This window comes from Chiroxiphia lanceolata, chromosome 6 (genome assembly GCF_009829145.1).
Source record: "Chiroxiphia lanceolata isolate bChiLan1 chromosome 6, bChiLan1.pri, whole genome shotgun sequence".
In the NCBI taxonomy this organism is placed as follows: Eukaryota; Metazoa; Chordata; class Aves; order Passeriformes; family Pipridae; genus Chiroxiphia; species Chiroxiphia lanceolata.
Genome location: NC_045642.1, coordinates 56,568,582 through 56,591,190, shown reverse-complemented (window position 1 = coordinate 56,591,190; position 22,609 = coordinate 56,568,582). Strand labels below are relative to the sequence as shown.

The following is a 22,609-nucleotide window of genomic DNA, read 5'->3' as shown; positions in this document are numbered from 1 at the left end:
TTCCCTCGGCTCCCTTGCTTTTTCATCATCAGCCTTTTTGCAGCTTACTGCTTACAGTTTCCTTTTTAAAGATTAAGACAGGGAAGCATACCTGATGAAATGGAAAGTGTATAGAATGCCATAACCACGTTTCTCTGCATCCTGTGTACTGTCATGAATTAGGTGCAAAGAACAGAGGACTGCAAATAAAGCTGTTGAATTGCCATCACCCCCAATTCAGTAGAAATTCCAACTGCAGCATGGAAAAGGAGCTTGCTGGTATGCATATCTGCAGAGCAGTTGATTTCTGTATGATAAATTAGGGCAAATTTTACCTTTAGGTTAAGCAGAAGAATCCTTGCAGGTCATAAGGAATTATTGTATTTCTTTATGGAAATAGCAATTTAGGCTGCATTTTTAGTGAGGAGGGGCAGGAGACTGTGATAGTTTTGCAAAGCAGCATTTTCAGTCAGATTTTGTACCTGAAATTGGAAACCTGTTGATTTAATGTTCATTGGGAAACTTTATCATAATGGAGACATTTAGTTTGGATTAAATTTTTGAAACCATTTTAATCTTGTATTGCCCCTGTGATTAAATAACTAGATATCTTCATTGCTTAAAAAGGCTCCCAATTTCTTTTGGAAAAGGGAAAAAGATTAAAGTAGGAAATTTGGATTCTTAAATGAGGCGAAGAAAATTTGTGTAGAAAAACATTTTCTCAAACCAATGATGGTGACCCAGTAGTGGACTCTTTCTTAGTTAATTTTGTAGCTGAGCTGCAATTTTATCACCAGATATAATACCAGAACAATAACTTTGATGTGGATCCTTTATCCTGTTTTATTTCTTATTTTTTTAAAGGAGAGGGTGTTATCTGTACCTTCCAATTTCTGTAGCTAAGGATGTCTTTGTTTAGAAAACTGTAATTTGCAAAAAGTCTATCCACAACCAAGGTTCATTTGGTGTTCTGTGGATAAATGAAAATTGCAAGTGTGCAGTGACTGCTTTTTGGAAACATTTTTGTCTCTTAGCTTGACACACTTGTAATCTTGATGTTAAAAAGGTTTTGTCACAGAGGATGGAGAAATAAATGCACAAAAGCATTAATTAGGGAATAATCTAAACCTTACAGCTTCCCCAGATCAGAGGGTGGGCTCAGTCTTTGAGGCCAGTGTGACTTCCAGAAGATTTCGTTGTGAGCTTTGGCTGTGCCTGTGAAGGAGCAGGGTCAGCACAGTGATACTGTGAGCTCATGGCCAGATCTCCACGTTGTCTCTGGTGTACCTGCGTGTCTGTATCTAAAGGATGTAGCTTTGATATTTAAACCTACTGGATTTGGCTGTTTTTCAAGAGCAAGGTTCTGAGAGAGGAGCTAGGTGGGTGGGTGGCGGCTACACTTCCAGCAGCAACAGAACCGGGACCGGTACTGGTGATGGCAACTGGCACAGCTGGCATGGCCTGGGGTGGGGAGTCAGGCTGCCACCTCTCCCTGCCCTGCCTGTACTCTCAGTCCATCAAAGACCCAGCTTGTCCCTTTGTCAGCATTGTCCTCTGATGCAGCAGACTCCAGCCAGAATTGTGGGAGCCACATCTTGGCTCATGTTGGGCACGCTCTATCCCCTCCTCAAGGTGCCTCTGTCTTCCCCCTTTCTCCTCTGGTTTCCCTCCCACCTTGCTGAGTTTGCAGGTGGCACTTGCTTGGCTTGACCCCTGGAGTGGCAGAGGAGCCCCCAGCAGCTGCTGCCTGAGCTGGAAGCATCAGATCAGGGAGCAGTGGCAGGAAATGCTGTAAGCAGAGCGTGTGCTGAGCACTGAACAGGGTTTGCATGCAGGGTTTTCTGTACATGTGCCTGTACCTTCCTTTCCAGAAGTCCCTGAGGCACGAGCTTGGCCCCAGATGACCTTCAAGAATGTTACCCCAGGTGACCTGTAGGGTTTTTTTGCTCTCCTTTTTCTTTTTTTTTAAATTATTTTACAAACAGGACAGAGCAAAAATCATCATATGAATTTAAAGCTTTATGTATGGTTTTCTGGTGTTCTCTGGCTTAAAGTGTGGGAATCTGACTCCTCTGGACAGCTGCTGTGGTTGCTGCAAGTTCTACACCTGACTGGTAGCTGTAACCCAGTTAGGCAAGGGATGTGTTTTGGTGTTCGTTTTGCTTCTGTCCTTTGGGGACATCCTTGTGACAGTGGGAACAGAACTGCAGAGCGTGGACTGTGCTCAGTTATGGGATGGGGCTTTTAGGATTGCAGTGGAGGAAGGGATGTGTGTGGTGAGGAACAGTCCTGTGGTGTGCTGTGCTTGGAAAACCAGCTGTGGAGGAAAGGTGGGGCCGATGTAGTAGTCCCTGACCTCAGAAAATCCAGTGGGGCAAGTGCCAGGTTTGATGCCTACAGAAACTGGTGTGAGTTCAGGACAGGCTGTGGGTAGGGGATACTGGGGTTTTTTCCCTTGGTAATAGGATCAGTTTGAATAGAGGAGGCTGTTTTGGGAAGACATGGCAAAAATTACAAAAGTATGGGACACTGCAGGCTGGAAAGTGTAATTCAAGCTCCCATCTTCCTGTGTCCATCTGCTTCTCACTTCTGTGTGGTGTATACCTTTCATTTTTTATGCTATTTTTAAAATGAGAAGTGACTTTAGTGTACCAAGATGCTGTTGGCAACATGAAAATTAATTCATGGGAGCAGTGTCAAGGTAGGTCGGTCTTTATTGTATCTTTTTTTGGGTTGGTCTTTATTTCATTCCTCCTTGTGTAAGAAACAGATTTTCATGTGACTGACTGAAATGCATCTATCCTGGAGCTTGGAGTTGTTAGGAAGAAGTATAATGAGCATAATATAATAGATGACTTCGGGGTTTAAAAAACAGTTGTGATTATACGTACGTGTTTTTAGTCCCATTTTAGTCATGTTGCAGTGTTACAGGGCTAAATTGTGGTACCACTGAAATCCAGCAGGAATTTTGCTTTTTGATTATATTGAGACTCAACATTTTGACTCTCTGTTACAAAAATAAATGAAATTTGGTAGTGCATCTGGCTGGGCTTGTGGCCCTGTTGAGGCAGCAGTGTGGATTGTGCTCTGCTTTATGGTGACAACACACCTAAGTCCGAGGCACAGAAATCCTTGGCAAAGTTTCTTACGCTTGTGTTACTCAGCTAAGCTTAGCACCAGAGCTACGGTGGCTGTTTGCTCTCGTGTTACTCAGAGGTGAAGTTGCTTTAATAAATTCTCAGTAGGCAATTAAGTTACTTTGCAAAATTCCTCTGAAGTGAGGCAGCACTCCTGTTATCTGGAGGAGGTTTTCATTGCTGAGTTTGGGGTAGTGACTCAGTAAAAGTTATCTGAGGAATACTAAATTTGGAGGCGTAACCAGGAGGTTGCCATGATAACAAATATTAGAACTTGCTTTCTGGGAAGTGCTTGTAATTTTTCCATTGATGGCCATTAAATGGCTCAAGATAAATGAAACTTTTTATTAGAACTAACATGGTCTCCATGTGCTCCTCCAGGGTTTTGCAGACGTGCTAGTGATGAAATGAAGAAGGGAAATCCAAATTAGCTCCAGCCATATGAAGACAAAACCCCTTTTTTAATGTTACTTCTTATTTTTGCCATTGAATGTTTGCTTAACTTAGCTTTCATGCATCTTTCTATGAAATATTTACCCAGTAACTGTTTGTATAAACATGTTTAAAATTCTGCATTGATTTTTTTTTCTTGGCACTTTCAAGAAATTTCCTGATGCACAGCATGATCACACAATTACTGGTAGAGCTTTTATTGTAAGTGGCCTAAAACAATTCTGTATTTATGTTGAAAATTAGGACTCAAACCCAGAAGCTAAAGGATAACAATACAATGTGTTAATTTCTTACTCTCCATAAATTGCTTATTTATTAAAGTCCATGTTCTGCAGCTTAGTTTTTACAAAGAGAGCGGTTTTTTTCCTTTTCAACTGCCTCTGAAGTTGGTCCATATCCTCTGTTTTAGAAAAGCTGCTGTTTCCATAAATCTCTCCTAATGTCCTTTAGTTTTGTTTTGCCTTTTTTTTTTTTTTTTGCCAATTCTTTACAATTCCCCGAGGTTTTGATTCACTTTGTGAATGACACAATGATCTGGTAATGGGAGCCTAGAAGAGCGAGGCGGGGACTCACCAGTCCTTGCTGCGGATGTTTTCTTCATGCCTGTGTCCTGCTTTTTCCCTCCCCTGCTCTTGCTTTCTCGTGTGCACACCCCCCCCCCCCCCAAGCTACGAGCTCACCTCTCAGTCTCACTGCCTTTGGGATTTTGATGGGGAGCCTCTGCTGAGTACTTTCCAGGTTTAATGTTCGCGAAGCAAATAAATGCATCATAAAAATCACTCTTGCCCCAGTCTTTGACTCACCTAATCTTTTTTTAATGGGGCAGAGTAGGGGAAGAGACCTAAAATAATTTTTAATCAATTAATGATGCTTTTCCTGAACATCCTCTATGTTTAGGCAGCTTGAGGAATACAAGTTCAAACTGTGATTTCGGTCTTACTTTGTTTAATCTCTACAAGGGCTTTGGTTTGTTTCTTTGCTTTGTCCCCTCTGACACTCTCTGTCAGTCTCTAGACAGGATTTACTGAAGAATAAAACTGGGTTTGTGGTACTCAAATCAGGCATGTGTTCAGATAAGCACGAGAGTCATGGCTAAGGATTCTTAGGCGAAGAGGTAAAATAATTGAATCAGGTTTTAGATGCTGTCTAGAAAAGCCCATCCTTGTTCAAATACACCGGGGTGTGGCGGGTTTGGTGTTTTTGGTTTAGTTTTTGTTTTTCTTTGTATTTGTAGTAGACATAAATTCTTTGGAGGATTAAGTCACACTCTTTTTATAAACACATGGGGTATATTTAGGAGCCTGATTTTCAGAAATACTGGTTGTATTAACTTCAGATTGAGCTTGAGGAATAGTTGTAGCTACCTCCCTCCTCTAAGGGAAGATATTTAAGAAGTTGAAGAGGCTTATTAGCTTAAGTGGCTTGTTAGCTGCTTGTGCTATTTTCCATCATAGTGTCAAGGTAAAAATTACTTGGGGAGAAATAATTGTTCTAAGCATGCTTAATTCAGTTCAGTGAATCTGACACCTCCTCTGTCATTTTTATTTATTTAAAAAAATGAGAGAGAGCTGGGCACCTGTCAAAAGCAGAGAAATACATGATGGTGCTTTCTGCTACAGGAGTGCAGCGTTTTGGTAAAATGCTATAGCTGCTTGCAAGCTTGTTACAGAAAGGATCTCTCTAATTCTGTTGGACACCTCATGGTAGTTTTAAGTCCTTTTGCTCACACCATGAAGTAGTGGAGATGCAATTCACTCTGAGATTGCTTTCAGTATAGCTTAAGGAATCACTTTATATTTTCTTGTAATTTATATAGCTATCCTTAAAACTGCTGGTTTTAATGAAATTTCATTTACATCTTCTCCCACTGGAGACAGCTGTAGGTTAGGACTAGCCTGACTAAGCTGTGCCAAAGGTAGGAGTAAGGAGTTTTTTACATGCTGATTAATTCTCTTTTGGTCCTTTGGGAATATCTGGTATTGCTTAAATTGATTGCTGTAAGCAATATGGCAACATTTTTGACCTTCTAAACTGAAATTCAGCAAAAAAAAACCAAACAAGAAAAAAGATAAACCTCCATGTTTCAGTTTTACATAACCAGACAGTTGAAATACAGTGGTAAAAAATGGAGGTGTTGTCTTCTGCAGTGGTGGTGTTGGCTGGTGATCTCAAACCCTTTGGCAGAGATGGAATCGGAGAACGTGGTAGTTGTCCATCCCCTGCACAGAGAAAGTATTGGGCGAGAATCTGTTTTTCTTTCTTCGTAATCTGACTTCTGATCTCTCCCATGGCCAGCTTTGTGAATCAGAGCACCCGTTCCTTGCCTTCCTTAGGTGTTTCCCACCTGCGCTGTTGTGTAACTGAAGACGGGGCAGCTTCCAATACGCTTGTTTTTCTATACAGCTTTGTGGGAAGCAGTAAGCCGAGGCTGTTTGCTGCTTTCTGAAGTTAATTTACAGATGTGGGGTGCCAGGTGACCACGAGTTGTCCTCGCGGGGCTCCCTTTGTCGCTCGAAGGCCAGACGGCTCAGCCATCCCCCTTCGCCCCACCTCCAGCTCCCCTCTCCCTCCCTCCCTCCCCATATTCCCCCAAGATATGATAATGAAGCAGGTGCCCTGTGTTGCAGCTCTCTGCGAGCGTGAGAAACGGCAGTAGGTTTAGAAAAGCAGAAACCGGGGAGGAGGAGGCATTTCTTCTGAACCTGTTGGCAGTCATGTCAGTCAGGGCCGTGTGGGCTGCTAGTGCACCGTGCAGCCGTACAGCTGCCCGTGGGACACGAAAGTGGGGAGTGGGTTTGTCATACCCCAAATTAGCCCATTGTGACCGTGGGACCCCACATTAGGGCTGTGCCAGGCACGGAGTGGCCGAGCTGTTCAGCCTTGGCCTGGTGCAGATGAGCCAAGCTTTGGAGCGTTGGCCTGGCGTGGATGAGCCGAGCTCTGGAGCATTGGCCGGGCATAGTGGCCTTGGGCTGCAGGTGACCTCCCCACGGGGGAGCAGCCCCAGCAGCAGGCCCGGCCACCTCATTGAGATTCCAGGCACAGGCAGTGCCTCCGCAGCTGTACACTGGAGGCGGCGGCCGAGGAGGCATCCAGAGAGGGGCCCAAAAAAATCATCAAAGAACTGGCCCCTTCACTGCGCCTCTGAATAGGCAGACAAACCAGAGGTCCTTCTCTCTCCGCCAGCGCGTTGGGAAAGACATTAGCATAACCTCTTTTTTTGTTCCCTTCTTTTTTTCTTTCCCCAAGCTACCGAAAACCTGGCACCGTGTTTAAATATCTTGTTCTGACAGTTTGTTGAGGGGAGCGAAGAGCGGTGCACCAGCCTTGTGGGTGTCTGTGCAGTAATTTCTGTAAAAAAAAATGAACGTATTTGAGCTGAGAGTTTTCATTCGGGTCACCCTAGACTTAATTGTTTGGTGTCAGGTTGTTAAGATCCAGAATTAGCTCCCTGGCTTGGAAAGGGCTTGCTTCCGAGTGCTTTAGAAATGCAAAGACAGATTTTCAATCCGGCTTTCTTTTTCCAAATCTGTTTTGATTTCAGCTGGTTTTGAAACGAGCGGACACTTACCCCATTTACTCAAGCAGCAAAAACTAACTGTAAATCCCCGTCCCACTCCCCAGCACACATGAGATGGCAGCTCCTGAAAGCTTCACGTCTTTAAGGAAACTGGCATCTGTTTTGCCGAGACCTTATTAGGCCGACAGGATGCAGACCACTTCTCGGGGCCATTGAGGCTCGGGAATGAGTCATTCCGCCTTTGACTGGTGGCACATTAGCGCTGCGATTGGCATAACTTTCGTGTTCCCTCGGACAGGAACTGGGGCTGTACAATCAGGGAGTGTCGTTACATCATCGGAGCGTGTGGGAATGTAGAGAAGGCTTGCATAACGCAAAAGCTCTAATTTTTTGGAGCGTTAACCTTAATGGCAATTAAAGCTGATACTTCTGATGCTCAGGACAGAAAGTTTGATGCACTGTTTATCCATAGATTTGTGGTAGCCACTTGAGTGCATTTCATGTAACTGAGACCTTGTTTTCAGTCAGTGCTCCTGGGCATGTTACTTGGTTACTTTGGGCCATAAGAAAGTTAATAGTTGGTCTGGTGCTTTTCTAAATATCAAGGGTATCATTGGATGCTGACTTGGTTAACCTAATGATTTTTTTTTCAAACCATCGGTATGTATGAGTTGATTAAAAAAAAATAGCAGAGGCTTCTTAAATATAGTCTGTTCTGAATTAAAGGGTGTGGTGTTGGCTTTGAATGAGCTTGATGCAGCAACAAGCATGCAGCAGTTGGTAAATAAAGATGGATTTTCTTTTGTTCTGCTGGTGCTTGCTGCTCATTATTCTCCACTTACCCCGTGAGCTTCCCAGGGAGTGGCAGCTGTTTCTGATGTTAGACACTCTATCAGTGGTAGACAGCTCCAGATTCGGTGAGATACTGTTGTGGGGAGGAGAGGAAAATAACCTAACCCTGCATTATTGTAAATCCTCAGTAGAATTAACTTTTCATGAACCAAAGGAGTTTTGTGTTTAACTTTTTCTGAAATATTCAGGCATAAGCATGCTTTGCAGTATGCATTACAGCGAGAAAGCTTTTCTGGCATGAGATGGATTTACATTCTAAGTGTGTGTTAAGTATTTTAATGTGCAGTGTGTGGGGGCAGACACAAGGCAATAAAGGGAAATCAGTCTATAACTATCTTTGTGTATGTTTCCAGATATATACAGTTTGGGATTCTTTGCAATTTGGAAATTGCTTGGAGTAAACAGAATGGTACATAAAGATTTTAAATAATAAAGCTAGCAAGCTACAGAGGAGTCTATTTGGTTCCAGGATTTTATATGTAGGATTTATAACCCATGCTTTTGCTTTCCTGTGTCTGCAGTGTTAGCATTCTGTTACTGAAAACAAAGAAGGCTCTGCCAGGGCATTACACAAGCAGTGAATCACAGAGGAAAAAATGTTTTGCTTTGTAAATTGTTCACTTTTCCATGGTGGATCTTTTTTTTTTTTCTTTTTTTTAGTGTTGTCTGATAAAATTTGCCACACATGCTTGCATTTACTGTACTCGGTACAATTCTTTCTAGTGTGACTACATAACTGCTAATATTAGTGAGTTCAAGTAACTTCTTGCTTGTGATTCTTAAAAACAAAACCGCAACAGGAACAAAAAACACAGGGCACAAAATGAAACAGCTCAGTTCACTCCTCAGGCATGACAGCTTGCTGAGTATATCGGAGGAAGGAAAAGGTGTTGATGTTTTTCAGACAGCTTTGTCCCAGCAGTTCCACATAATTATTTTTTATCTGTATTGACAAACTCCTTTTCTGCCTAAAGTAGTCAGTTTTGCTGTCACGATTGATGTGGTCCTCATGGGTTGTAGACCATTTTTATAGTGTTTTGGCTAATCATAAAAATATAAACTTGTTTCTGAAGAATACACACTTTGTACATTTTTTTAATGACTGTGTTTGTGAATTTGTGTGTCCAAACTTCTGTAGAGGAACTATAGTTTGCTCAGGTTTGAATGTAAAATTATACTTGGAGGTTATCTATTTGGGAAGTCACACACCAGGCAGTGTCTTACCACTTTGCTGCAAGATGCAGAAGTACAGCCTCAGTGTGTTATATAATAAAAATTTATACCACAGATGCTGGACTGTGCCTCGTACTGTCCTTGGCAAGAGCAATAACCAATAATATGTAGGCTTCCATATTACAGGATTCATTAAGCTCCAGACATGTGGAAAAGAAGTTTAAATAAAATCATGTTATCTATTTGCAAATGAAAAAGGTGGTTCAGGAACTAGAACCAGCTAAAAAGCAATGGTTAAGGGAAGATACAAGTAGAACGATCCTTGTAAAAAGCCTGGCAGTAATGAAATCCTTGATTTTTCACAGAGAGAGAGTGAGTGTGGAGGAGGATGCTATATATGTATGGAGTGCACCAATTTAAAGACTGTGTGATTAATCCTGTTAGATGATGTGTTTCTAACAGAGAAACAGATCAGTGGGGATAAAGCTGTAAGAAAGTATGAGAGCCAAACATAAGCATCTAATCTAAGAGGAAGAGTCTTCTGTGACAGTACAATGTAATTTTGTGTAAAATTATGCGTGCTTCACTGAAAATAACCAGATAATAATTTCAGAATCTGCAAAAAATAAATGTCCCCTCTGTAAATGCCAATGGGAAAGATGTGTAGCACAAATTAGGGAGTAAGGGAGGTGGAAACTCTGTCTTGCCTCTGTTCAGATATTTGATGTCCCCTCAAATCTGTATTTAGTCTTAAATGCAAGTATCATAAAGGGTATGTGGTGGTTCCTAGGTCTCCTGGGTGTGCTTTATGCAAGAGAAGAAAATACCAACGGGTCAGGTATGTAACAGTGTGTTCCAAAATTGTGATAGCCTGGACAGCCACCTCCCTGACCTGCTTACCTGGCAAACCTCTAGTCGAGGACTGGGCTGAATGTGCCACGTATCTTCTTAGCCCTGTAGTCACATCTGTGGTGTAATAGTAATGAGATTGGAGTAATCTCACTGATCTGAGCTGAGTTGAACTGATAATTTAAATGTGGAAGGCTTCATAATCTCCTACTGATCCCAGAAAGTTTTCAGCTTTTAATTAAGGTCAGAATTAAAAAGATGCTGACAACAAAACCTTCTACATTTACCTCCTTGCTAATAAATGTTAAACCATGACAGCTGTAGGTGAGTTCTGAAATTCCTGGAGCAATGATGACACTTTTGTAAACCCCTTATAGGTTAGTGTAAGACTTATAGCAGTAACAGACGTCTCTAAAAGAAACACTGAGAAGGTTTGTGCGCCTTCCTTTTCCTCTCCCCTTTCTTGCCCCATACCTGTTTCCTCAGTGCAAATGGATGTTTTCTGCAGACATGACCACTGCAAAGGTAGCTCTGTGCAACTCTCTCCAACAGTTCGGTAACTCTTAGTTTTTTTGCTTTAAATAGAAAACGAAAAGCCCAACAAGGACTAAACAGGTGAAAGCAGCTGGTGGGGGTGTGTGCGCCTGTGGCCGCGTGGTGTGGGTGTCGGGGCTGCTTCAGCTTCGGTGTGCAGGAGGGGACGGGATGGACGTGAACAGAGAAGTGACACAGCTGGTGCCCAAAGCAGGGTGAAACTGCACCGCAGACGGAGAGGAGGACTGTGGGGAGAGGAAGGAGACAAAGCAGCTGCAAGGGAGTTCCTGGGGCAGGGTGCACTTCGCTGGGAAAGAGATTACTGGCAGAGGAAAGCTGAGCAGCAGGAAAAGAGGGTGTGAGAGGAACCTGGGAGAATAGGAGAACAGCAGAAGGTTGCCAGAGCCAATAAGTCTGGTGAACCTCCTCCTCTCACTGCTCTGGGTGGTTGTTTGAAGAGCTTGCCAGCAGATGAACCTGTGGGCACTGGGCACCAGGTGCTTCAGGGCAGCACCATGGGGTGCACAGACTGGAAAAGGAGCTTGGCTCCTACTGTGCTCCCTCGTCCTCTCACCAGTGTTGAACAAACAAGTGAGAAACCATACTCAGGAGAGGAGGGATAGCTGATGCCCAGCTGTGGTGCTTTGTAGTGACCATTTGTTTTTAATTTTTTTAAAATCAGTTGTTGGGGTGAGCAGAGTTGGAAAAGTGTGGCCAGTAGTGTGATTTGAATAACATCTTGAGTGAGGTTTTTGTGACTCAGTTGAATAGAAATGCTACTGCAGGACCTTGTAGGACCTAGAGGGGCAGCTTGGCACCTTGAAAAGCTATTTGAGGTTCTTGAGAGACTGCCTGAGAACACAGTCTGGTCAATAAGCAAAAAGCCAAGGCATATTGACAGTCATCCAGAAGAGCCACAGGTGGAACCTCTCTCTTCCTTACCTGAAGACCAGTGTTTTACGAATAAATCCCGTAAATAACTGAGGTTTTGATCATCTTTTTTCTTTTTATTCTGCTGCTGGACATTTGGAATGTGGCTGTAACACAGTCACACACCTATGCAGGTTACTCAGACGAGCAGTAGCATGGTGTGAGCAAGGGATATTTTCTCTGGCAAAGAAAGGTGGCATATCTTTCAAATAGATGTTTGTTTTCTTCTTTGTGGTGGCTATACATCATCCAGTGTTTTCCCCTTCATATTGTGATATATCATCTCATGTTTCACGCTTGAGATATTGTGAGAGGAGTGAGTGATGTTATGTAACATAAGCAGAGAATTATCTTCTTATGGTCTAAAAGTGACTGTTGGTTTGATAAAGCAGTTGACTAATTAGTAAATTACCCATTGTTGTTTAAAATACTTGCGCTGCAAAATGTAAATGAAAAAAATTTCTCCACTTGTCAGTATGAAAAATGACAATAGCAAAAATAATACATAGGACATCTGCTCTGATTTTTTTTAAATTTAAAACGCATTTAAGGCAGATGTTGCAGAATTTGAATGGAAATCGGCGTAGATGGAAGAACAAAACATAGCTGTTTACCTTCTATGAAGTCCCATTTTTATGGTTAACATTGCTAGCAGTATCTGACTCAGTGCCTGTATTTTTCCACTGTTTGTATCAGACTGAACTGAATGTTCTTAAAACTGCTGCTGTCAGAATGACATGTAGTTTCAATATTAACAAAAAAAAAAATTATCGGTGAGTCAGTATTTTGGGGTGTTTTCTGATGTTCTCACCCTTTGCCCATCCTGTCTCTCCAGGAGAATACATCAAAACATGGAGGCCGCGGTATTTTCTCCTGAAGAACGATGGCACGTTCATTGGCTACAAGGAGCGACCGCAGGATGTCGACCAGCGGGAATCACCTCTAAATAACTTCTCAGTAGCTCGTAAGTGTTTTTACCTGCTCCCTCGTCCAGTTTGGGGGGCGATGTTTTCTCATAGTCGTAGCTGGTAAGCTGCATCTGTAACATTCAGGTCTGCCCCGAGTGATGTATCTAAACACTGTAGGTGTTTATTTGAGAAGATAAACCCCGCTGTGTTTGTCAGGAATGACTGTGATGTGGGGGTTTGACGCTCTGCTTTTTTTTTTTTTTTTGCCTTTTTTTTTTTTTTACCAGTTTTCTACTAATTTACCATTTATAGTTATCTAATAAAATCAATCTGTTTGTCAATATTTTGTATGTATGTTATTCAGCAAGTTGCTTTAAAGTGGAAATCAACCTAGGCACGTGTCCCAGTACTTGGCAAGTAGGCACAGCCAAAAGCATGTCAGCCTCTGTTCTGCCACCAGGTCTGGATTCCAGCGGCATTGACATAGGTCAAGTTATTTAATTGTTAGCACAAGAGAATGCAAAGTAAGCACTGCTTTTAATGAAACACGCTTGATTTTTCTTAATTTTGAACACAAAACCATGTTTCTTCTATTAAAGCCAACAAAAGGGTTTGGAAATAATAACATCTCCTAACCTCTGCACTCTCTCCTATGCAAACATTTCCGACTTTGCTCAGGTGCTGCAGCACAGGATGTGATAGAAGACTCTGAAGATAATTTCCTTCTTTTGCTCATGTTTTTAACCTTTCTCTGTATACTTCCAGCTTTTATTTTCTCCTGTTCTTAATCTTTCCTGTCTCATGATCTGCCTGTGTCTCGTTCCACCACTTAAAAATAGATCGTGGCACCTGTTATTAACAACGATCTGTTCCGTGTTCCTGGTGTCTAGTGGGAGCAAAGCTCTGCAGCAAGAAGGGTGTAGGGGCTTTCCCTCTTCATTACAGATAGCTTCAAGTACATGGGATTCATCTTTGTAGTTGATCATTAAGCAGATTTTTTGGAACACCCTGGTCCTAAGAGGGCTGGGCAGCACTAGGAATTAATGCAAATGTTTGTTATTTTTCCTCTGGTAGCAGCATATACCTGTTCTGACTGATGATGGGAATAAATAGTGGACGTGCTGTTGCCTGGTGCCTCTGTGCAGGATGCTAAGAGTGCTTTGGGGCTTTTTGCCTCGTTTTAGAGAGAGAGAATTGTCATAGTGTTTTCATTTCAGTAATGACAGTACTTTCCTCTTTAGTCTGGTATCTCCTTACAGATCAAGAAGGTAAAGAAAAGCAGTGGAAAGCCATTAATTCATAAATTAATTCAGTACTTGGTCTATAGCCAGAGGCTTTTAACAAATGCACTTTCTGCAGGACACTTCCATCCTCTTGCTGCTAACTGCATTTACTTGGGCAGCTCAGTGCTAAGGAGTAAAAATGTGTCCATTGCCTTCTCTTTGTTCAAGTTGCCTTCAAAACTAGTTAACTTAAATAGGTTTTCACAACAGGAATATAGTGCTTTTTCTGGCAGATTGAGCCCATCAGTCTCAGCATTTATAGATAAACAGGTTTGTTACCATGGCATCAGAGCATGGTCAGAGAAGATGCAGCATGTGCCTGTGGATAAGGTGTAGCCCTTCTGAGAGGCGTTGCAGGCTGGGTGGTGGGTGGGAGGATGTTCCTAGACTGGCTCTCGCCTGGTGAACTAGTGGCAGATCAGGAAGGTCTTGATGATTGGAGTGTGGCCTCCTTGCTAGAAGTCATTTTTGTGGGTTTGGGCTCACAGAAGCAGCTGTTTCCCCACCAGGATTTAATTTCCCACGTGGGAAGTAGCACGTGGTGCTTCCAGCACCTGATGTGCAGTTCCCTTCTGGGTGCCCTCCACACCATAAGCTTTCCCTTTGAACCTGCTTGCCTGATACATTCATTTGGGTTAATTTGTTGAGTTAATGTGAGTGAACTCAAGCTGTCTCTAGAGGAAGGCTCAGGCCAGAGCACCTATAGAAGCCTTCTGCTAGTGAATGGTGGGGGGAATTTAGCTTAAATATTTTGTAAAAATTAATCCTTCTGTTTTCTTTTCTTCCAAGAGACCATGATAGCCCTGACTTTTTTTCTTAATTAATGAACTAGATTTTTTTTCTTAATGAGATGGCAGGCTGTCTCTGTCAGTCTGTTCTTTGGAAGTGGTCCCATGTCTCTGATTAAAATCTTTACCTCTTCTACTGTAATATAATGTAGGCATTTTTATCTTTGCAAGTAAAAGGAGTTTTTTCATGAGTAGGGGACTCTTCTTACTTATAGTGTAAAATTCATATTGAGTGATTTTGGCAGTCCATGAGAGGTAGAAAATACTCCATTCATGAGAAAAGAGTGATAGAAGATACCAATTACCTGTCTTTTTCCTTAACAGATATGAAGAAAGTATTAGCAATAAACAGAGTGTACTCTCCATGTGTTTGACAGTTTCTTCTTTCTGCTACACTAGCCTTTTCCTTTCAGTCTGTGAGGGTTTTGATAGTACATTTTTGAAAACTTGTTTCTAAGCCCCTCTAGGTAGAGAGAGGCTCACTATTTATTTAATTTAACTAACTTTTTCTCCAGCTAATTCTCCATTTTAAATAACCATATATTTATGTTTGTAATTTAATGCTGTGTTTAAGGAGTTTATTTTGTCTGGAATTAACCTACTGGTGATTTATTTTAAAAAAAAAACACAACAACAAACAAACAAAAAGCAAACCCCAAAAAAACAAAACAGAACTTCTGAATGATGGTGCCTGAGCATTTAACTGACATATTTGAGTCTTATTTGTGTTTGTGTTCTGTACTTCACCACTAATAAGATAGAAGGAAAAAGGAAGCCTGTACCTAAAAGTTCTGCTCCGGAGCGCCTGCAGATGAATAACCAATAGAGCCTGTGTTGTAAATCTGTGAGATAAGTAGCCTTCATACCGATTGTAATCTCGGATTATCATGTATGTCTCCCTATTAGGTTATAAGCCTTTAAAACCATATAGCTGAGAAAAGCAGTATATTGTGAAAAACCACATGGAGAGAGAGGCTGTTCCTGTTAGAAAGGGATTATTTCTCCCGGCTGTCAAAAAGGAGGGTGGACTGTGGTGGTTTTGTTGTACAGCTGAAAACATAATTGCTCAACAATACGAGAGCTCCTTTTGGGGCAGGACTGTGTGTCTGCAGTCAAGCATTTATCTGAGGGCATGGGATGGCCAGATTAGTGGCTGGATTTTTTGTCTGCTGTTACTAAGGGCCACCTTAGTGCAGGTCTGTAACTTTGTGCTCCTGGCTTGTGCCATGCTGAGCAAGGCACAGCATGAATCTATCCAAGGTGAATCTATCCAGTGGTGCTAGCAGAAAACAAGAACTTCAACATAACATTCCTGTTTGCCTCTCCAAAGTTTTGTTTCTTCATCATTCTTCTTTCCTCATTTACCTTTTTTCTTTTTTTTTTCTTTTCTTTTCTCTTTTTCTCCATACCCTTCCTTAAAGAAACCAAAGCAGGAATGGGAAGGATTCTTCCTTTACATTATTGTTTCAAGTGTGATGTCATTATATAGGGAGCAGAGTTTGACACTTTCATCGAAAGTAATCTGCCTTTTAGCTTAAGTGCTGGGAAAGCAAATATTGTGACATTTTAGAAAGTCACCGGGATAATAGTAAGTGTCTTTCAAATACAAAATGGTAATTTACATTTGAATGCCTTGGTGTCTATTCCTGTTAGGAACAATTTCTCTGTCCTACTTACTTTAAAAGACCAAACGCCAGGAAAGAATCAAGAGGTTCTTTAGAGCAATTTAAATCATTTTTAACAGGCTGCTGTTTATAGTACTTACTTTATTGCAAATGGGAAATACTTACATTTGCCTGTTTGACAGGAAAAACTGTCTTCCAAGTGGGTGAGTGACCCTCGGCCCGTATTTGAAATGTGAATGTTTTTAAGCAGAACCTCCAAACATGCTGTAAATCAGACCTCATATTGCACTTCGTCCATGTCTGTGCTCTGCTGGTGTGGTTCATGTTGCAGTACATGGTTAGAGGAGGCAAGTTTGGTGCTTTTGTAACTTGTCAACTACAGTAAAGAGCACACAGTTGGGTTTAAAAGTAAGAAAAAACCTACTGTTTATTCGTTTTGTTAATAAAATCCATGTGATTGTCATATGCGGGGAGAGCTAAGTGGTAGTTTGAAACTTTCTGGAACCTATGTGGTACAGCACTTTGGTAAAGCAATTTAAAAATAAAGCCTTCTGTATTACTTGATATGTGCTGTTATGATTGAGCAGGGTAATTAGATAGCATATTGTTCACTAAACAAAACACTTCTGTGTGACATACTTGAATTATAGTGGTTATTAACTGACAAATCTCTATTATTCATCTTGCTGTATGCCTTAAAGATTGCTGGATCAGCAAGCTTAACAAATATCAATGGACAGTGCTGATTTAGGGGAAGAGTGACGTTTAATTGGTCCTCTTTTATGACAGAAAACTCCTCGTGTGGTTTATTTTGCTGAAATTAAATGGTTAAAGTTTAGAGTTCATGGCTAATTTAAATGTCTGTGCTACTTCTTCAGAATCCGAGGCACCTAATGTGAATGTAAAGTCTGTTTTTTAAATGTAAGCAAAACCTTTCAGTTTATTTCTTCATAATGTTGCCCTTCTGGATAAGTATGGGAAAACAGCTCTGGATTAGCACGAGGTTAGAAATAGCCTGATGTTGTTCGAGTCTTCAGCCAAATTCGGTGTCTTAGGGCTGCATTGTGCAGAGGACAACCCTGGCCTTAATCTAATCACATTAAGCAGATAAAAATGGGAGGCAGAACAAACAAACAACAGAAAAAGAAGAGCAGCTAAACTGCGGTGGGCGGTCTGGGAGCAGGAATGAGATCTTTTGAGCTGAATTTATCAGCGCTGGGCTGCGACAGCCCGTGCAGTTGTTTGGCTTTCATTGCCATTCAGTGAGAGAGGATGGAGGTGACCGGGAGGCTGAACACGGCGCTCGGCTGCGTCGCTGTGCGGAAGTTGTTTAATCTGAGTGAATGAAGGAGTGCCGTTTATCACACTAAAACCTTTTCATGACTCATTAATAAACTTTCTCTTATCTAATTGCAGTGCTTTAGTAGGATGCAGTATTAACCTCAGCGTGCTATTAAAGAAAAATTAGGTTTTTCTTGTCATGAAAAATGCAAAGTTACTCATTGAAAAGCTTATAATTCCAGCCGCAAATGAGGCATGAAATATATTGCCAAAAATACGGCGCCTAAAAACACTGGCGGTAAATATTTTATCTTGGTGCTAATTAATAGCTTGAATTTAAAACTGAGCATTCTAAATTTTCACAATAATGAAATTAACCTAATGGTACCAGTGTAGCCTTTAGTGACATGTATGAATTCTGGTGGATTCTGTCCTCAAGTTGCACGTTTCTGAAGGTGGAGGATGTTTGTAGCTCTAGCAGTAAGCAGAAATTTCTTCTTGTCTTCATAGTGCCTTTTTATTTACTTGGAAAGTGATTTAGAACCTGAAGACCAAATAATAGCCAGCTTGTGGTTTCATTAACTGCAAGGAAAAGAGTTTAATGCAAGAAAAAACCCCACAATTATATTTTATTTCTTTTCCCCCTGCTCACTTGGTTTCTTAATTTGACTTTCCTCCAGCAGGAGCTTCTTAATTAATTAGATTTTCTATTAATGTTAATCTAAAAAATATGGTGTCTTAGCTTCTGTTGGTATTGATTTTCTTTTGGTTTTCATCTCTCTGTTAGTATAGCATTAGCTGTACTAGTGCACTAGTCAGGTGCATTTTCAGGCCCAAATTGGAAGGATAAACACTCGTAACATCCTATGAAGCTTAAAGTAGTAGATGTGATTTTAAAATTAAAAAAAAATAATGCTCAGCTCTCAGTAGAGCATTCTGATGAAGGAAGTGGTGGCTTTGCATGTAGCTGTACTTCTGTAGCCTTTTTAGGTTGTGCTTGAATTCTGGCAGTGATGGGAGCTGTGAGCCGCGTGTCCGTACAGCATCCGACTGCAGCAGCTGTCCCGAAGGCGTTTGGAATGGGGTCTTTTCAGGGGGTACCTTTGCAGTTTGATGTTCCCTCTAGTGTTTGAGGACTGGAAATGCTGAGTCTAATCTTCCTCAGGTCGGTGCAAAGTGACCAAACGTGCTCTCTGGCAACTGCTTGGAAGCCACGGACAGGGTTTTATGTTGGGAAAGTCAATTGGAGGGAATGTGGGGGCTTGACTTTAGTTTCAGTGGATGTAATTGCTGCATTATTAAATGACTTTGGCCATGTGCTCTGCTCTGGATGACCTTTGGAGTCTGGGACCTGAGTCTGAATGGCTTCTGTGTTATCACATCACATTTCTACTTACCTCTATGGGCAGACCAAATGCGGAGCCTTTCAAAGCAGAATTTGATTTCGGTGCTGCTTAGATGGCTATCTCCCAAGCTATTTATTGGTTTCATCAACACAGTAAATTGTCTCAAGTCTCCTAAAGAAGTACTTACAGAGATTTCTATGGCTGATTAATCACAACAGTTTGCTAGATAAGAATAAAGACAAATGATTATTTAAACCTTCTTATGTACCATGACTCTTTCTTCCTTGATTGTGGTAGAGTGCCAGCTGATGAAGACAGAACGACCTAAACCAAACACATTTATCATTAGATGCCTCCAGTGGACCACAGTAATTGAAAGAACATTTCATGTGGAGACTCCAGAGGAGCGGTATGTTTCATTCATATTTAATGCATAAACTCCTTGCAAAAGCAGATGCAAGTCTTCAGCATTAATAGCAAGTCTTTTGCTGAAGCTCTTATTTATCAGATGATGTACGTCTGGACTGAAAAGCGGCAAATGATTTTTGAGCGCCTCAGTTTTAGTCCATGTTCCAGTATAAAAGGTACCCTAAGGGGGGGTTTCAGGGAGTGGATTTTGAGCAGTTTGTAAATGAAGAGTTGCTAGGTTGGGTATCCAAAATGGACAGGTGCAGGTGTGTACCAGCACACAGGTAGTTATTTCTGGAAATGTAAGGTTCGTTTCTCACTGGAAATGTTGTGGGTATGTAAAATGAAGGGTTTCTGACCTGGGAGTTTCTGGAAGGATGAGCACAAGTGAAATAGAGATTCAGGCAAAGTTGAGTTGTATCAAAATACTGACCTTTTAAAGTCTATTTAGACACCTTGTTTCTAGAGGAAAAGTTAGTTCTGTCATTGCTGATTGCTAATGTTTTATGCAAATTAGATAATAAAGGTGATAGTTATCTGCTGCAGGTGCAGATTTCTGTTTCAGCTGTTAGGAAACAAAGCTAAGAGCTGCATCCTGTGCTCTCATCATTGGAGAATTGATCTCTTACCTCCAGAGAGAACAGTTTTCCAGCACAGCTATTCTGCAACTACTGAGTATTTAAATATTTACTCGCTCTTCAGAAACAGAATTTAAATTATTCCAATACTATTGCCCTAGGGGAATGAGTATTTTAAACCCCTGGTATTCCCTAGATATGATACTGGCACATGTTTAGTTTAAAGATCGGTAAATTCTATCCAATATTATTTGCCTCTTGTTTCCATAGACTTTGCATGCACTGATTTAAAGAAAGTTTCCTGTTATTGCTTTTAATTCTGTTACAATGATCAGAAGAAGGTGAAGTCAAATTAAAAGCAAAGAAAAAGAAACTGGTCCTTGTTTTCTTTAGTAGCTTTGTGGTCAGTGACCCTAAAGGGAGTGAATAACAGTTTCCACTTGGAAGAAGATTGTATTTCAGTCTTGTTTTGTTCCCTCCTACCCAATTAAGTCAGCTTTGTGACACTTCGGGGCTCGGAGTGTTAGTCACCTCTGTTGTGTACTCTTGAGACATAAAAGCTGAGGGTGAAATTCTGGTCTCTCAGAAATCAAAGATACTCGCTTCAGGAGGACCGAGATCTCAACCAAGTCAGTAACAAATCTTAGAAGAGATATGAAGGTAGATATGCCTTCAGCTTCCTCTGTGCCTTTAAAACCAATGTTTGCTTTTTGAAAGAGATGGAAAGAGAAAAATACAGAAGAAAAAGTTCTTATTGTAACCATTCTGAATGTGAAAAATATGTCTAGCAAATAAGGGAATGTGTTTGTGATGGTGGATGGAATAGTCTGTGCTGGGAGTATAGGGAGAATGTTCAGAACGTTTGGCATTACCTTGCTGCCCCAGACAGGGCTGGAGGGATAGTGCATATTGAGGCAAAATCCAAAATAAAAAATGAACAAGGCAGGAAAGCCCTGAGTGGTGCAGTTTTTATTAGAATCTTGTGTTGGGCACTTTTTCCTATGGACTTTGCTTCCTCTGACGAATGATGTGCCTCTTCCATCCATCACAAACCGAAATCCACATGTTCAGATATGATTTTTTAAAAAAAAAGTCATTTCATAGAACCAGTGGAAAATGGGGCATTGATAAGGATGGCACAACTGCACTGCAGATTGCGTGTAGAGCAGTTCAGCACTGGCTGCTGCTGTTCCTGCTGTGGTAACAAAGTGTTTTACCTGGGCTGACCTTGGGAGAAGAGTTTAACCACCAACTAAACTAAAACACCAACTAAACCACCACATCTCGTTCCCTACAGATACAAAAGACAGTAAAACATCGTAAGTTCAGATAGTCCTTCAGCCCCTGTATGTCTTAAACCCTGTCCTGAAACCCTGTAAGCCCTTACGAGTTGTATTCTTTATGTTCAATAAATTTGCAGTGCAATCAAGTGAAGGCCAAGAACTTTCACTTCAGTAGTTTCCAAAGGTGTGAAATTTCCCAAAGGACACTGGAGTGGAAGTGGTCTCCATGGGAGTCAAAGGGGTCACTGTTAGAGCACCCGTTGCTGAAACAGCTGTGGAAACTTTATCGTAACCAAGACCTAAGATGAAATGTCACTGCTTTTGCTGACATTCTGCTAAAGTTTACACAGGAATTGCTGTACTGCTGTCATCATCTTTATAACACAGGAATAACCTAAGTATCCTGAGATTTAATACCTTCTCCAGGAACACCCCTTGCCATTAAAATTTGGGATATGTGTGCAAAAAGGTGGCATAGTGTCCCCAGGAGTTGGATATGTGTTTCAGTGCACCGTAGAAATGTAGAAACTGCTTTTAATTGCTTTGTGCTTCATGGGAGCCTCTTGCTTTTTGGTTTTGGCAAGTCTGTTTTTGTTATGTAAGTCTCTCTATCACCAGGTCATATCAGCTGTTGACTGAATTCCTATTAAAAGTTCTGTTGTGTGAAAAGCCTTGTATTACATCCAGACTGGGAGAACTTCAGTTGTCTTTTGTTTCTAGTACTATTAATAAAGATACTTGTTGAAAGTGGTCTTAAAAATGCATTTTTGCAGTGCTTGAAAACGCACATAATTCATTGTATCTTCCACTGATTCCTCAGAGAGCACTAGTTGCTCTGTATTCCTTGATGATCTTTGCAATAGCAGATGGTAAAGTCACAAGTAATGAATGTCTTTGCCTATATTTTGCCAGGGAAGAATGGACAAAAGCCATCCAAACAGTAGCAGACAGCCTCAAGAAACAAGAGGAAGAGATGATGGATTTTAGATCTGGCTCTCCCAGTGATAATTCAGGTGCCGAAGAAATGGAAGTTTCTATGACAAAGCCAAAACACAAAGTGGTAAGTGGGCATAGCAGGAATAACTGGTTTTTTTAGGTCTTCTCAAATGTAGACAAGAAATAGCCATCAAGCCACATCTGTTCCCATAACAATTACACAGTTGGTTGTAGATGCAGCTTCTGCAGGAAACAATTGTCTGAGCTGAGCAGGTACCAGGCAGAGCCTAGCTGGGTCCACCAGAGTTCTGAGTTCAGTTTCCTTACTGGATGACTTTCAAGGCCAGCTCATGTCTGGGTTTGGTTTGCCTGTTTTCCTGTGGTACAGGGCCTGAAATCATAGCTCCTGCTAGACCACATGACTCTGTAAACTCTTTGCAGGCGGGTACAAAGGTATTCCAGTGGATTTGCAGGATTTAGGGTGGGTCCAGCGAATTTAATTGCTCTGGATTAAGGGTTTAGGCTGACCCCCTGCAGCCACGGCAGTGTCTGTCTGTAATGTTCCTAGAGCTTGGGGTTTTGCATCAGGCACAACATAGTCTGAATGCATAGGGCCAGTTCATCAGTGGCCTTCAATGAAAGGAGTGTGTACCAGAGGAGATCTTTAGCCTTTTTAGGTGTGTCTGTCTTTAGCCTTCCTTCACTTCTTTCTACCTCCTTGTGGTCTTCTGTTTGGATTTTTGTTT

The 22,609-nt window shown here is 41.4% G+C and overlaps 1 protein-coding gene across 3 annotated transcripts in view; it reads left to right on the top strand.

Annotated features, from left to right (window-relative positions):
- AKT1 (AKT serine/threonine kinase 1) overlaps positions 1-22,609 on the top strand; it is a 74,898-nt gene that overhangs the window by 26,923 nt on the left and 25,366 nt on the right. For all 3 annotated transcript variants that reach the window (XM_032690597.1, XM_032690600.1, XM_032690598.1), the window contains exons 3-5: positions 12,263-12,391; positions 18,956-19,067; positions 21,840-21,987. In XM_032690597.1, coding sequence (XP_032546488.1) covers positions 12,263-12,391; positions 18,956-19,067; positions 21,840-21,987 — 389 coding nt within the window. The remainder of the gene's footprint in view (positions 1-12,262; positions 12,392-18,955; positions 19,068-21,839; positions 21,988-22,609) is intronic.